At 49.3% G+C, this 12,606-nt stretch overlaps 4 protein-coding genes, 3 non-coding genes and 1 pseudogene across 8 annotated transcripts; 7 read left to right on the top strand and 1 right to left on the bottom strand.

Moving 5' to 3' along the window:
• The first annotated feature begins 15 nt into the window (after positions 1-15).
• BO87DRAFT_t172 lies at positions 16-147 on the top strand (annotated as a pseudogene). The gene has a single exon. The product of its transcript is annotated as a tRNA-OTHER (tRNA).
• A 1,977-nt stretch (positions 148-2,124) lies between these two features.
• BO87DRAFT_439923 (alpha/beta hydrolase) lies at positions 2,125-3,342 on the top strand (the record flags this gene model as incomplete). The annotated part of the gene is made up of 1 exon (XM_025627947.1): positions 2,125-3,342. The coding sequence occupies one exon, from the start codon at positions 2,125-2,127 to the stop codon at positions 3,340-3,342; it is 1,218 nt and encodes a 405-aa protein (XP_025477984.1).
• A 753-nt stretch (positions 3,343-4,095) lies between these two features.
• Positions 4,096-4,226, top strand: BO87DRAFT_t173. Its single transcript has one exon. It is a non-coding gene; the product is annotated as a tRNA-Sec (tRNA).
• A 995-nt stretch (positions 4,227-5,221) lies between these two features.
• Positions 5,222-5,350, top strand: BO87DRAFT_t174. The gene has a single exon. It is a non-coding gene; the product is annotated as a tRNA-Ser (tRNA).
• Positions 5,351-6,243: 893 nt separating this feature from the next.
• On the top strand, positions 6,244-6,375 carry BO87DRAFT_t175. The gene has a single exon. It is a non-coding gene; the product is annotated as a tRNA-Sec (tRNA).
• A 332-nt stretch (positions 6,376-6,707) lies between these two features.
• On the top strand, positions 6,708-8,087 carry gtmA (gliotoxin thiomethyltransferase). The gene is made up of 4 exons (XM_025620578.1): positions 6,708-7,318; positions 7,419-7,457; positions 7,557-7,613; positions 7,679-8,087. The coding sequence occupies exons 1-4, from the start codon at positions 6,928-6,930 to the stop codon at positions 8,062-8,064; spliced, it is 873 nt and encodes a 290-aa protein (XP_025477983.1). The 5' UTR covers positions 6,708-6,927; the 3' UTR covers positions 8,065-8,087.
• Positions 8,088-8,188: 101 nt separating this feature from the next.
• BO87DRAFT_378010 (NOT2 family protein) lies at positions 8,189-10,766 on the bottom strand. The gene is made up of 8 exons (XM_025623704.1): positions 10,656-10,766; positions 10,216-10,323; positions 10,005-10,146; positions 9,379-9,905; positions 9,261-9,325; positions 8,946-9,208; positions 8,535-8,889; positions 8,189-8,458 (listed from the first exon to the last, which is right to left on the bottom strand). The coding sequence occupies exons 1-8, from the start codon at positions 10,666-10,668 to the stop codon at positions 8,369-8,371; spliced, it is 1,563 nt and encodes a 520-aa protein (XP_025477982.1). The 5' UTR covers positions 10,669-10,766; the 3' UTR covers positions 8,189-8,368.
• A 502-nt stretch (positions 10,767-11,268) lies between these two features.
• mrpl4 (mitochondrial 54S ribosomal protein uL29m) lies at positions 11,269-12,565 on the top strand. Its single transcript, XM_025623703.1, has 3 exons — positions 11,269-11,749; positions 11,811-11,977; positions 12,116-12,565. Exons 1-3 carry the CDS (start codon positions 11,383-11,385, stop codon positions 12,230-12,232), a joined length of 651 nt encoding a protein of 216 aa, XP_025477981.1. The 5' UTR covers positions 11,269-11,382; the 3' UTR covers positions 12,233-12,565.
• Positions 12,566-12,606: the final 41 nt, after the last annotated feature.

The raw sequence follows: 12,606 nt of genomic DNA, 5'->3' as shown, positions 1-12,606 counted from the left end.
CAAATACAACAACTAGTCTCGGTGGCGCAATTGGTAAGCTTACCCTTCATCACTATATCATACCCAATCAGTTACTAATTCAGCATTAAAGGTTAGCGCGTACGACTGTTAATCGTGAGGTTGAGAGTTCGATCCTCTCCCGGGACGCATCTTTTTTCTTTTTCTCTTTTTGCTTGGACAGCATAGCCGGCGCAAAATCCAGTGGAACCATGGCTCATCCTGCTCTTTCTTTTTGTTCTACATGTATGGACAAAGAGTCGTTACCAACTTTATATCAAACTTGGACATGGAACTCCTCAGTATTATTGGGCGTCTGCTTTCCGGGCATGGGCTCATTGTATGGTATACCTCGTGATTGTAATGTAGTTCGCTATCTGCAAATGCGACGGACAAATTGTATACAGTGTTTACTCTGAAAGTGCGCATTTGTATTAGATAGGTGTACCCATACTGGGTATACTTGCACTAGAAGTTCAGCAACACAACCCGACAGAATCCCTCAATCCTCGGGAATCCAGGAACTACGAAAGGAAATATCAGAACTCACCGCGATAGGACGCGATCTTCGCAACGGCATGTCTACAAGCCAGACGTCACAGGTTAACGCCTGCGCGGGAAGAAGTTGGGCATCACTTGCAACATCATCATCGATGGTATCGTCTTCAACGATGGCAACCCGGGCGGAGCCGGGTCTATCAGGGATAAGACTAGCCACCAACATAGCGCCCCAAATGCTATCAAACTTCTGCAACATCCAATCCAGCTCCAGCAAATCGTCGACAACTGCCTTGGGACTCCAGGGCGAGACGGAGAACATCCGAATTGAAGGAGATAAGACAGCACCGCGCAACACCGTCAAAGCTATTGTGGAGCGAGACCAAAATGTGAAGCTACTCCGGGAACGATCAGGATCGATGCAGGCTTTTCGGAGAGTGAAGCTTCAGCAAGATAAATGGTATCCTATCAGATTGGATGCAGTCTGAAAAAGAAAAACCGGCATGTTTAATGATCTGGGAAAGGAGAAGAGCGACTTTTGGGAAAATCTCGCGTCAATGGCGGTCTATCTGGCGAAGGAAAGGGAGGCCATAGCACTCCAAAGCCGCAGACTGATCTATGTCAGTGGCGAAGTAGTCTCCTCGAAGGACTTTCAAGACCAGCTCTGACCAGTCCGCCGTCACAACTGCCAACATTATGGACATCAAGCAGCCAGATGAAGTCGCAATCGCATACTGCATAAACTTCCGCTTCTCCATACACTCCGGGTCCCTCCGGGCCCCGCCAACAAAGCACACTTTTCCTTCCTGGTAACCAAGATTTGTCATTTCGCGCATACCCCAGCGCTGATAATGCGGAAACGCGGGCAATTGGTAATATGGAGCTTCTGGAACGGTTCCAACTTGCAACCTACAGTCAAACCACATACCTAATTGGGTTAGATTAGCCCTATACGGGAACAGCGCATAGAACAGTCTCAATGTCTCGCTATACCTAATGACGTGCTTCCAAACCTTTGTCGACTTGTTGGTTTTTTCGTGCAATAACCCTGCTAAATCTGTGATGGACTTATTCAATCGTGGAGTGTTCAAAGCGTTGCGAATTGCTGATTCCTATAGTGCCATCTTTCATGATTTATCTGAGGATCCGCTAATCAGATCGCTATAGAGATTAATCGGTTTTGATAGTCAGTTCGTTCAGATGTTCTAGGCTCATGACAAATATACGATCGGTGTTCTACCGCCTCGCTATCTTTTCTAATTTGGGGCTGAATATGTGGGGAACATGCTTTGAAACAGTTGGGAGTTGAAGGCTGCCGAAACTTTCCAATGACAAAGCATAATTACACTCGTTCCAGTGGCCTGTTAGATCAATATCAGCATGCAGCTCCTGTCAGGCCGGCAAATACCCGGACATGCGGCCCTCGGCTGCCCATGTTTTTGATATTTGGAATTGTCCCGAATGGGGATTTCTTGCGAGGTTCGATGCCATAATTATGTGCTCACGATTATGTGGATTGGGTAGTATATAAGAAGATTGAAAACATATTCTTCGAAAGACAATTCTGAAGGAATCCAAATCAGCTCGTATCCTCGCTCCTCGCCTTTATCGATTAGCCCAACAACAACCATGAAGACCCTTACTTCTGCCTTGCTCGGTGCTGCTGCATTGGCACAGAACGTCAATTCCTCTCCTCTCTCGGGTGCTGCTGGACTTGAATTCCCCAATGTGACCGGGTTGGCGAATCCTACCGTTCACGTTTCCAACGGCGGATCAGCCCATTGCGTCTCCGGCACCGTTAAAGTCAACGCGACTACCGACAAAAACCTCAAGTTCGCGTACAACTTGCCCTCTAACCAGTCGCAAGTAACCCAGACACTCGTCAGCCTGTGGTCGTCAGGCGGGGATGGCTACCTGAAATCCCTCACGAGCGGCACCCAACGGGTCAGCGGCAGCTACGATATCGAGGCGACATATTGTCTGCCTGCAGGCGAAACCTCAAAGACAACCAAGGTTCAAATCCTCACGCACGGTATTGGCGTGGACCGCCACTACTGGGACTTTGCCTCGGGATACAGCTACGTCGACACCGCCGCGGCCGCAGGGTATGCCACATTCCTGTACAACCGTTTCGGCGTTGGCGCATCGTCAAAGGAAGACCCATTGAATGTCGTGCAATCACCACTCGAGCTGGAGATTCTCAAGACGCTGGCAAGCAAACTTCGCCAGGGTACCCTTGGTGACCGCGCCTTTTCGACTGTTGTTGGTGTAGGCCACTCGTTTGGGAGCATCCTGACGCAGGGTGTCACCGCGGCTTACCCCAAGACCCTCGACGCCGCAGTGCTGACGGGATTTGCACTCGATTCGAACGGACTGCCTGGCTTTGGCCTGGGTCTTAATGCAGCAATTGTCTCGGAAACCCAGCCGTACCGCTTCAGTGGATTTTCTGCTGGATACCTTGTCGCTGGGACGTCCGTGTCGAATCAGATTGCGTTTTTCTACGACCCGGGTTTTGACCCTGAAATCCTATCGCTGGCCGATGCCACCAAGGGAAGCTTCACGCTGGGTGAACTCTTCACATTAACCCATGTTGTCAATGCAACAAGCGAGTTCCAAGGCCCCGTTGCCGTCGTTGCTGGAAATGAAGATTTGCCTTTCTGTAACGGAAACTGCAGTTCTCCGACCAATATTTTGGCTGGTCTTGTGCCTGCGCTGTATCCGGAATTGTCAGAGGCAAATACTGCTTCCTATGTGGCCCCTGTTGCAGGTCACGCCTTGAACTTGCATTATGCGGCTCCGGGTGCTTTTGACTTCATTCAGGACTTTCTCAAAAAGCACAATGTGTGAGGGTCGAAAATCGAGGTTTCATACAACTATATAGATTTTTTTCAGACTGTGACTATATTTACTCATTCACCTGCTTGTCAAACTTGATGTACATTATCTCGGTGCTGCTGACATTACGCGTGCATTGTATATTAATTCACATACATGTACCAGACAATGCCATTCAATATCTTCATCACTAAAAGTTACTTCATACTCTGTGTCCTAGAAAAGGATCGTTCGGTAGACCACGATGGATTTTAGAGGTTTGGCAGAAACTATGTTTGAACCAATGAATTGATTGATGGGCTTGACTACGTACGTGGGTAACTAACTCCACCTTGGTGATCATCTGGAACATCATCACGTATTCTCGGTCCCTTGAGTACCGGGGTGTGTATCAATTTGCAGTTGTCTGCATTTCTTGGCCCGATTACATGCCTGTGCATTGGCTTCCATAGCATTTGTATTTGCGGGTAGTAGTAGTATGATATTGTCACATCGCAGCGACGGATATATAGAATCAACACAATGTATGAGTTCTGAGAGTCATAAGAAATGTCGGCCACAGCATATAGCTACAGAAATAATACAGTGTCATATCAATTGTTATATGTAAAAATGAGTATATATATACCACACTAACACGCAGTTTGCATAGGTATTCAGACCATTGTTCGGACTGTAGGGCATGGGTGGGCGTCGTCCAATTTCCATCACCCTCTAAAATCGAGCATTGACGATGCCTGATCTCGTCGCCGGCACCAACGAGTCGTCTCGGTGGCGCAATTGGTAAGCTTGCCCTTCATCAAATTCATCCAATCAATCAGTTACTAATTCAATATAAAGGTTAGCGCGTACGACTGTTAATCGTGAGGTTGAGAGTTCGATCCTCTCCCGGGACGTCCATTCTTTTTTGTGCTTTTTTTTTTTTTTCCAACCCACCACACAGCCCGCAACTATAAAAGATCAGGAGCAGTCAAGTATAGCAGACCCCTATGGTCGGCTCAATTGCGACCACAACTGTTTTTTTGCTGATAGAGAGACCTCGAATGCGAGAAAAGCGAACGCTGGCCTGGCAACACCTCATACTTCTGCCACCAAAAATCACCCCTATTGCGTCAACAATCAGCTGGACGGTATGGGAGCCTGGCCGATAGAAAGCCACTCCCTTTCATATGCATACACAGTCGCTGGAGCCATATAATGACCAAACGGCGGCCAACGGAGCGCACGAAAGCGACAAGCATGGGAGACTTCATATATGAGAAGTGATGAACATGGCTATACCGCACGAGGAAAGATCCACCAGAACAGCCATGCCGCCGGCCTAGACTACAGAACCGTGAGGCGAACTTAGACTGCCACAATAGCAATGGCGCCCTATGATTCTCACACGACCCACCTCGCCTGCCGAAGGCATTGCCACTGTTTCTGGGGGTACACAGCATACATAGTGAGCAACATACCCAGCTACCCGAGATAACAAAAGGTCCCACGGAGTACTGTGAGTTGACTACTTGTCAGTGTGGCAAATGCATTACGGTCAGTTCGATACCATGTGATTCCAGAAGCATCGAGAAACACCAAGCTGTGGGCCATAACATGGACTGATTTATTGATTATGCTGCAGCATCCGGCCAAGGATTAGGATAGCATCCGAGAACAGTCTTCTCTACTGTTCGGTTCAGTCTAGAGCTTGGATAATCTAGCATACGCTTGAAAAAGCAAGCTATCGATTCGAGCCACTACGACATGATCAGACACGTTACATGTTTCGATGGGACAATAATCACCCTCTTCTAGAGGTGTATCAGCTGGTGGCGTCATTAGCTGGATCATACTCATTGGGCTATACTCATTGATAGTACCATAAGTGGACCCCTGCAACAACTGAGTAGTCTCGGTGGCGCAATTGGTAAGCTTTCACATCCGAACTTAATCAAATCTCTCAGTTACTAATCCGAATACAGGTTAGCGCGTACGACTGTTAATCGTGAGGTTGAGAGTTCGATCCTCTCCCGGGACGCTTCTTTTTTGCTTTTTTTTTGACCACCTTCCCCCTACTTTTCGTTTCTCTTTGCCGAGCCAAACAGTCGATTCATGGGCAAAGGAACAATAAATTATTGGTCTGGTAGCCTTACATGATTGTATGCTGGCAACCTCCAATCAACACAACGCTACTCTCGTGCTATACTACTAACATATCGGACGAATCGCAAGTTCGAGTCGTATTCAATCGAGGGATATGGGAGTTTCTCTTCTCCCTTGCTAGACCAATTCTTTACATAGTTCATGTGGTCATAAGTTATATCCTGCAACTATTCATGTGCCACGTCAGGTTAACGATAACAGTTTCGAAAGTAGTATTTGATGCCCATGACAGAGACTTTATTGACCAGATGCAAATGCCAGATATTGCGCTGTCTAATAATAGCAATCTAGGCTCACCATCAGATTCCAATTAATAGGGAAACCCTCCTTAGTCCATGATAATATGAACGTCATTCTGCACGATCCGGAGCGCCTTTTTCGAAAATTGGTTTGATGGCATAATGAGAGGAAGAGAATTCATTCAAGGTATTATCTAGAAATCCGCCTCTATATACATATTTTACCGATACAATACAAGCCAAGGAGGAACTTGCTGTACATCTACAGGAAGCCGGATGCCAGATCCATCGCTACATACTACTTACTACTATGCAGTCATCCCATATCGCACATAACATAACAAAAACATATTAAACACCTGGAATATATTTCGAACCGTTTCACCAACTTAATCAGAATTTATCACCACTCTCAAAAACAGGTGAAGACAACAAACAGCTTTTATATAGGGGTGGTGATAATTAATCACCCCTGTCGCCAAAAGTCACCCCTGATATAGCCAGCATGAACGCAATTCTTCAACGACTCGTCTCGGTGGCGCAATTGGTAAGCTTACCCTTCAACACTACATCATACCCAATCAGTTACTAATTCAGCATTAAAGGTTAGCGCGTACGACTGTTAATCGTGAGGTTGAGAGTTCGATCCTCTCCCGGGACGTTTCTTTTTTCTTTTTCTTCATCATCATCAAAACAAGATGATAAGGCACTCTCTTTTGATCCATTTATCTATCTTATTTTTGTATTTTTGCTAATCCTTTGGTGCGTTATGGAACTTAATGCGAACCTTAGGTATTCCAAAGTCGTGGTGTGCCATCATGGCATCCCGGGATGGAAGTATACGAACAACCCCCGGAGACATCTCTACCAACTAACCAAGTAAACCATACATACAATCGGACCCTTTCGGCTTTGCCCATTATACCTACTCCTGGTCTAGAACATAGAATATCAGCCGATAATACATCCATCCAATCCAAGTCCCCGAGAATCAGTCACCAAGGTGCTCGCGGAGACATATCGGAGACATACTCCCATCCTTCGCGCCTCAGCACACAGCCAAGCAGTAGAACGAGCAACACCAAGCAAAAGAGATATAAAAAGCCGCCCTATCTCAACCAATCCCTCCTCCCTCATCATCACTCAATTCAACACTCATCACTCTCAATACCATCAACCCAAAAACCCAGACACCCAACACCCGTCTATCAAAATGCCCCCCCAAATCTCCCCCTCCTCATACCTCACCCCAGCCTTCGTATCCCGCTACCACCTGGCCGAGAAACTCACCGGCGTGTTCGTGGCGCCTCTCGTCCAGCACTCCGGCATCCTATCTACCCCCCGTGATAATAACAAGCAGCCCCTGGTCGTCTTCGACAACGCCTGCGGACTGGGAATCGTATCCAGCTACTTGAACAGCACGCTGCCTGAGGAGGTCAAAAGACGGTGGACGCTAACCTGCGGAGATGTGACGGAGCTGATGGTGGAGTACACCAAGTTGCGGAGCGAGAGGGAAGGGTGGGTGAATGCTGAGGCGAAGGTCGTGGATGCTCAGTGTACGGGGTTGCCCGGGGATAGGTATACGCATGTGTTGTCGGCTTTTGGTGAGTGGTATAGACATTCTGGTTGTGGTGGGGGTGGTGTGTTTGTGGAGGATTGCATGGATGGATGAATGGATGGTTGGCTGATGATGTGTGTTGGTAGCGTTCATGATGATACCTGATGCGAGGGCTGCGATGAGAGGTGAGTAACTACTATTCATGCTGGTGGTTCGCTGAAATTGTTTGGATTGGTGATTGGTTCGAAGTGAAGAAGCTGACAGTGTGTGTTTGTTAATGGTAGAATGCTTCCGTATTCTCCAGTCCGGGGGTGTGCTTGCGACTTCGACGTGGAGGACCTGTATGTCATGCTCCTCCCTTTCAATCCGCCACTTCAATTAGCAGGTCTAACCAAAAGTATATCAGCATCCTGGCTCGTCATCATGAAAGAAGCCATCGAAGCCACGCCCTGGAACGTCAAGTTCCCCACCATGAAAGAGTTCCTGGCATTGCATAACGAAGGCTGGGACGACGAGGCATTCGTGAAAGCACGGTTCGAAGAGGAAGGGTTCGAAGATGTGGAAGTTACTGCTGTGCAGAGGGAGACCTCGTTGACTGTATCCGAGTTCATGGAGGTCGGTGAGGGGATGATCCCTATTGTGACCGGGGCCTTTTGGACGCCCGAGCAGCGGGAGATGTATGAGGCGAAGGCGCCGGTGGTGATTAGGGAGTATTTGGAGGAGAAGTTTGGAGCTGAGGGCGTGGTTAGGATGGATCCGGTGGCTGTTCTTGCGGTGGGGAGGAAGCCATAGTCGATACGGGTGATGGGTCTGGGTGATGAGAGTACCTTTGAGATTGCTAGTGATTCATCTGTAGTGTTAGTGCTAATGGAAATGCTGTTTACGTGTTTATGAGCTAGTTGGAAGCACCAGAAAGTGAGGTCATAGAAGTCATTGAATTCGCATGAATGTCCTTGTCCCGGATAGACCACTAAAGCTTAGAGAAACACCTGTTGCTCGGCAAAACTGCAACACCTGAAACAGTCACCTGAAAACTGGTAGTGAACCTAACGCCATTTGATCCTATCCCCTTCCCCCCTGTGCTCCTCTCAGACATTCATGAACTATGCGGAAATCCGACTCGTGCAAGACTCCGGTTCGGATCCATCCGGTTATCCAAATCCTCGTAGCGAAGAATAAACTCGCGCTGTAGCATTTGGTCAGTATGCGCGTGACGCGAGTCATTGAGAGACGACATCAAGCAGAGACGACGGTAGACATACCCGAACCTTCTTCCAACTGGCGGGGTCCCACAATAGGTAGACTCCCCTTTCACTCACGCCGCGATCAACGTCAACAGGACCGGGGTACGTCTCGTCGCGGGTAAGCCAGCACCGTTCGATCTTGTGGTACCTCCACTTCCGACCCATGAGCTCTTCCGCAACGACCTCCTGCAGTAGATCTCTAGGCTGACTGTAGAATATGTAGAACAAGGTCTCGTCGCTGAAACTCGGGATACGTGTTTGGAGAGGTTGGACATTGGCGACATTGTAGCACGCCGGGAGAGCGAAATCTTGCTCCAAAGGAACTCCTGGCATGGAGGCAACGAACGGCGAGGCAAATGACGTATGTAAGGGTCTAGGACGGTGTGAGAAAAGCAAGCCTTCGAAGTTCAAGAAGTGGCCAGAACATACTCTGGTTGATTCAAGTCCAGGCCTAATGTCATGAGATCCTGTCCTACCGCGAGACTTGAGACATCAGCGTTATCGCTGTGAATCATGCGCAGCAGGCCTGCCAGCCCAAACTTGTCGAGCTCGCTCATTTCGGCCAGTGGTAATTGATCAGAACTTTGCGCAGCCCCCGAAGCTTCCTTCCCAGTAGCGGGAAACCCTGGTGGCCGCATAATGTGTTGCTCGGTGTAAGCACTCTGGTTCGATATTACACTGTTGTTCAACTCCTAAATTCATGTCAGCATCGAGGCGATAAGCGTGTCTGGTCGCGACCCTTACCTCCTTTTCTTGCCCCGGGACCCTGCTTGACCCCTGATTCACCGGCGATCGGGACGTTTCGATACCTGAATAGAACCTATTAGTTTGAGATCGGGTCGAGCAAGTCACTGACACCTACCCCCTGATCCTGCAGTGGCAGGCGACATTATCCGCTCTTGTCCGTTTACCGACGCGGCGACCATGTTGCGAGCTTGGGCAGACTGAGCCTGACTCACGCCCGTAAACGGAAGGCCACCGTTGTAGTTGCCAAGCCCTGTACTTTGTATCAATGATCCTCTCCGATCTTGACCGAGGTCCGTGGTGATATTACGTCCGAGTGGGGGAAATTCTTCAATGTTGCCGGTTTGAGGTTGCCCCCCGGCACCTAACTGACCACTGATGCCCTGACCACCATTCCGGAAATCGTCCAAACGGTTTGCGAACTGAGCGCCCGAGGGAAATACGTCGTCATGCGAGGGTTGCGATTGCTGTTGCGGGTGGTGGGTCTGTGTCTGCGGAGCTCGTGAGTGTGCTTGGGAGGTAGCATGCTGCGGCCTTTGCACAGGGGTCTGCTGCATCGCACGTTGGCTGGCGTTTGCCCATACTAGATGGCTCGAATTTTGCGTTTGCGATTGCGGAGGCGCTCCAGATAACGAAGGGAAGTCTCTGGAAGGAAGAGCCAGGTTTCTCAGCAATAAGTTCGACGTGTCCTTCAGGAGGCCTATCCATAGACCCAATCAAAAAGAGAGAGCAAGCCACACTCACGATAAGTCAAGAGGAGTAGCAGGTTGAGAACCGCTCAAGCTCTGTGCAAACGTTCCCATCGTCCCAATGTTGCGCTGCTGATTGCCTTGTATCCCCGGCGTTCCGCTGACGGGTAAGTTGAAGTTCCAATTCGCTCCACTACCTGTTGGGGTCCGACACCGTTAGCTTTCAAGGCGGATCTACCAGGTCGAGACCAGACAGTGAGTCGCACCAAGTTTACCGTTTGGCAGGCGCGCCGATGCTAATGCCGCATTTCGAGCTTGTGCTTGTTGTTGGGCGGGGAAGCCGGACATGCCTCGCAAGGGCTGGGGGCCGGGTCCTGGAAGCCATAACAGTGATCAGCGACATAGCCCAGGTGAACGTGCCAAATTCGGGGGGTGTGGACTGCTTCACCAAAGCTGGGGGAGGGGCTTGGCATGGTGACGAGGAAGGCTATTGCGGTCGCAAAGGAAGATCCATCTGGTAGAGAGCTTGCAATTGAAGCCCGATGGATAGCGAGACGCGGATCCAAGCACCAGCCACCCTCCACACGGCACGATGAAGCTCAAAGAGAATGAATGGGCATGAGAGAAAGCATTGATCGGAGACTGCTGGGGTTGCCGTAGCAAGCCCGATCGGGAGGACAAAGGGAAGAACGTGAAAATCACAAACCTGGCCTATTCATAATGCAGGATAGTTGTTTGAACAGTACAGATGAAAGAATAAGACTCTGGCGTGTGATTTAGAGAAAAACAGTGGTACAGCATGTGAGCGATAAGAAACCAATGTGCAGCCAGGATCTCTGCCCACACAGTGTTGCGCCGGCTCTGGGAGGTGGAGTGGCTGCAGACGCGCGCTTCTGGTTCCTGCACGGACCTCCATTAGCCGCCCATTCACGGTCATGCTCGCTTCTTGGTAACCATGAGCACACGACCACGCACTGGATCGGGAGGGTGATGGGAAGTTTGGTCATGGATTACTGGTTCCTTCTTCTTTACGATGATATTACTATACATATTAAGGAATATATAGCGCTCAAGACGTGGGCATGACAGATCATGTGCATCACCTTCTTCCCAGCTATCTATGTAATCAATGGCATCACTATCGGCATCCTCTTCCACTTTGTCAACATACATCTTATTCGATCCGACCAAGGTAAATAAACCCGGTCTATTGGTAGTAAAATACCTCATTCAAACTCATTCCCGGGACTGAGTTTCCTCCCACGATGTTATAAGTAGGAAGTTGTTCCCAGCTGGTCGCACTGTGTTACCAGCCGCAGCCGCACACGTGATCTAGGCGCCCAAAAGTCCGTTCCGTTCGCTTTTGATCCGGAGGCCGCAAGGACATCCTCCACTGAGTCCCTTCGCCGTCACAGGGCTGCTTTACGGTCACAATGCATCGTCAGTCTGTTTTACGACTGGCTCGCCAGTCCGGGGCTTTCCCGCTGGCCGAATTGCCCCCTCCCTACCTCGCCCCGTCTCTCCATTTCTCCATGAACCGGTCGACCGTTCAGTGCTCGAACTTTTCTTCCACCGCCGCTGTCGCCGCTGGCCGTGGTGATCTCAACAAAGTCCGCGCCGTGTCCGCTATTCACCGCACTGGCCCCAAGTACCGATTGGGCGTGTCCAAATACCCATTGCCCAAGCCAGTTTCCCCAGACGCTCTCCCGAAGCGCAATGCCACACCAGACCATGGACTCTGGGGTTTCTTCCCCACGGACCGGACCGCGTTGAGCACGCCAACATATGACATTGAATGCGGTTAGTTTTGGAAACCTATACGGCTGTGGTGACGTTGTGATGCTTACTACCGATTGTTTAGGCCGCTCGTGGTCGATTCAGGAACTCCGTGAGAAGTCATGGGACGATCTCCATTCCCTCTGGTGGGTCTGCGTCAAGGAGCGCAATCGCATAGCTACGAGCGATATGGAAAGGAAGAGACTGAAGGCTGGTTATGGAGAGTGGGAATCCGCTGAGCGGGATCGTGTGGTAAGTCCAGTTCTGCTGCTGGTCCCTGTTTCACCATTACGAAAGCTATAATTCTTTCACCATCGCAATTAGTCGATGATATGCAATTTGGCTGCTGCTCAATTTGATGCTCAATGTGCTAACGAATGGCTGTTCTAGATCCGCGTCACGCAAAACGGCATCAAGCACGTTCTTCGGGAAAGATGGTACGCCTGGGAGGAGGCCCAGCGTCTCTACAGAAAGGGCTACCGGCCCCAGGAGGATAGCCAGGAGTAAGGGCATCAGCTTCACGAGAGATATCACAAAAGGAATCGGGGTTTGAATCTGGGAGCTCCGATAGAAACTATTGGTCTGTACTTTTGTATGTAGTAGTATGTAGTATATATTCTCTTATTATTGGCAACGTTTTTTTTTTTTTGGTTTACTTTTTCCAATTATTTTCTTTGTTTCTCCATGTCAAAATTCCAGCTAGTTTTGATTTTGGCGACCTGATTATCGAGAACCGGTGTTCTGTAGTTCCGTTGAGAACCCTACCTACTGTACCTGGTTGTGGCGGAAAGGATGCCAGATCTAGACTGTCAATTCTCATAACTAGTGCATTATAGAGTCATAAGGGAGATGAGAGCAGATAGTGTGTCCAATAGTCAGGG

This window comes from Aspergillus neoniger (genome assembly GCF_003184625.1).
Source record: "Aspergillus neoniger CBS 115656 unplaced genomic scaffold BO87scaffold_23, whole genome shotgun sequence".
NCBI classification, from domain to species: domain Eukaryota; kingdom Fungi; phylum Ascomycota; class Eurotiomycetes; order Eurotiales; family Aspergillaceae; genus Aspergillus; species Aspergillus neoniger.
The sequence above is the reverse complement of the archived record's forward strand: the minus strand, read 5'-3'. Positions and strand labels throughout refer to the sequence as shown.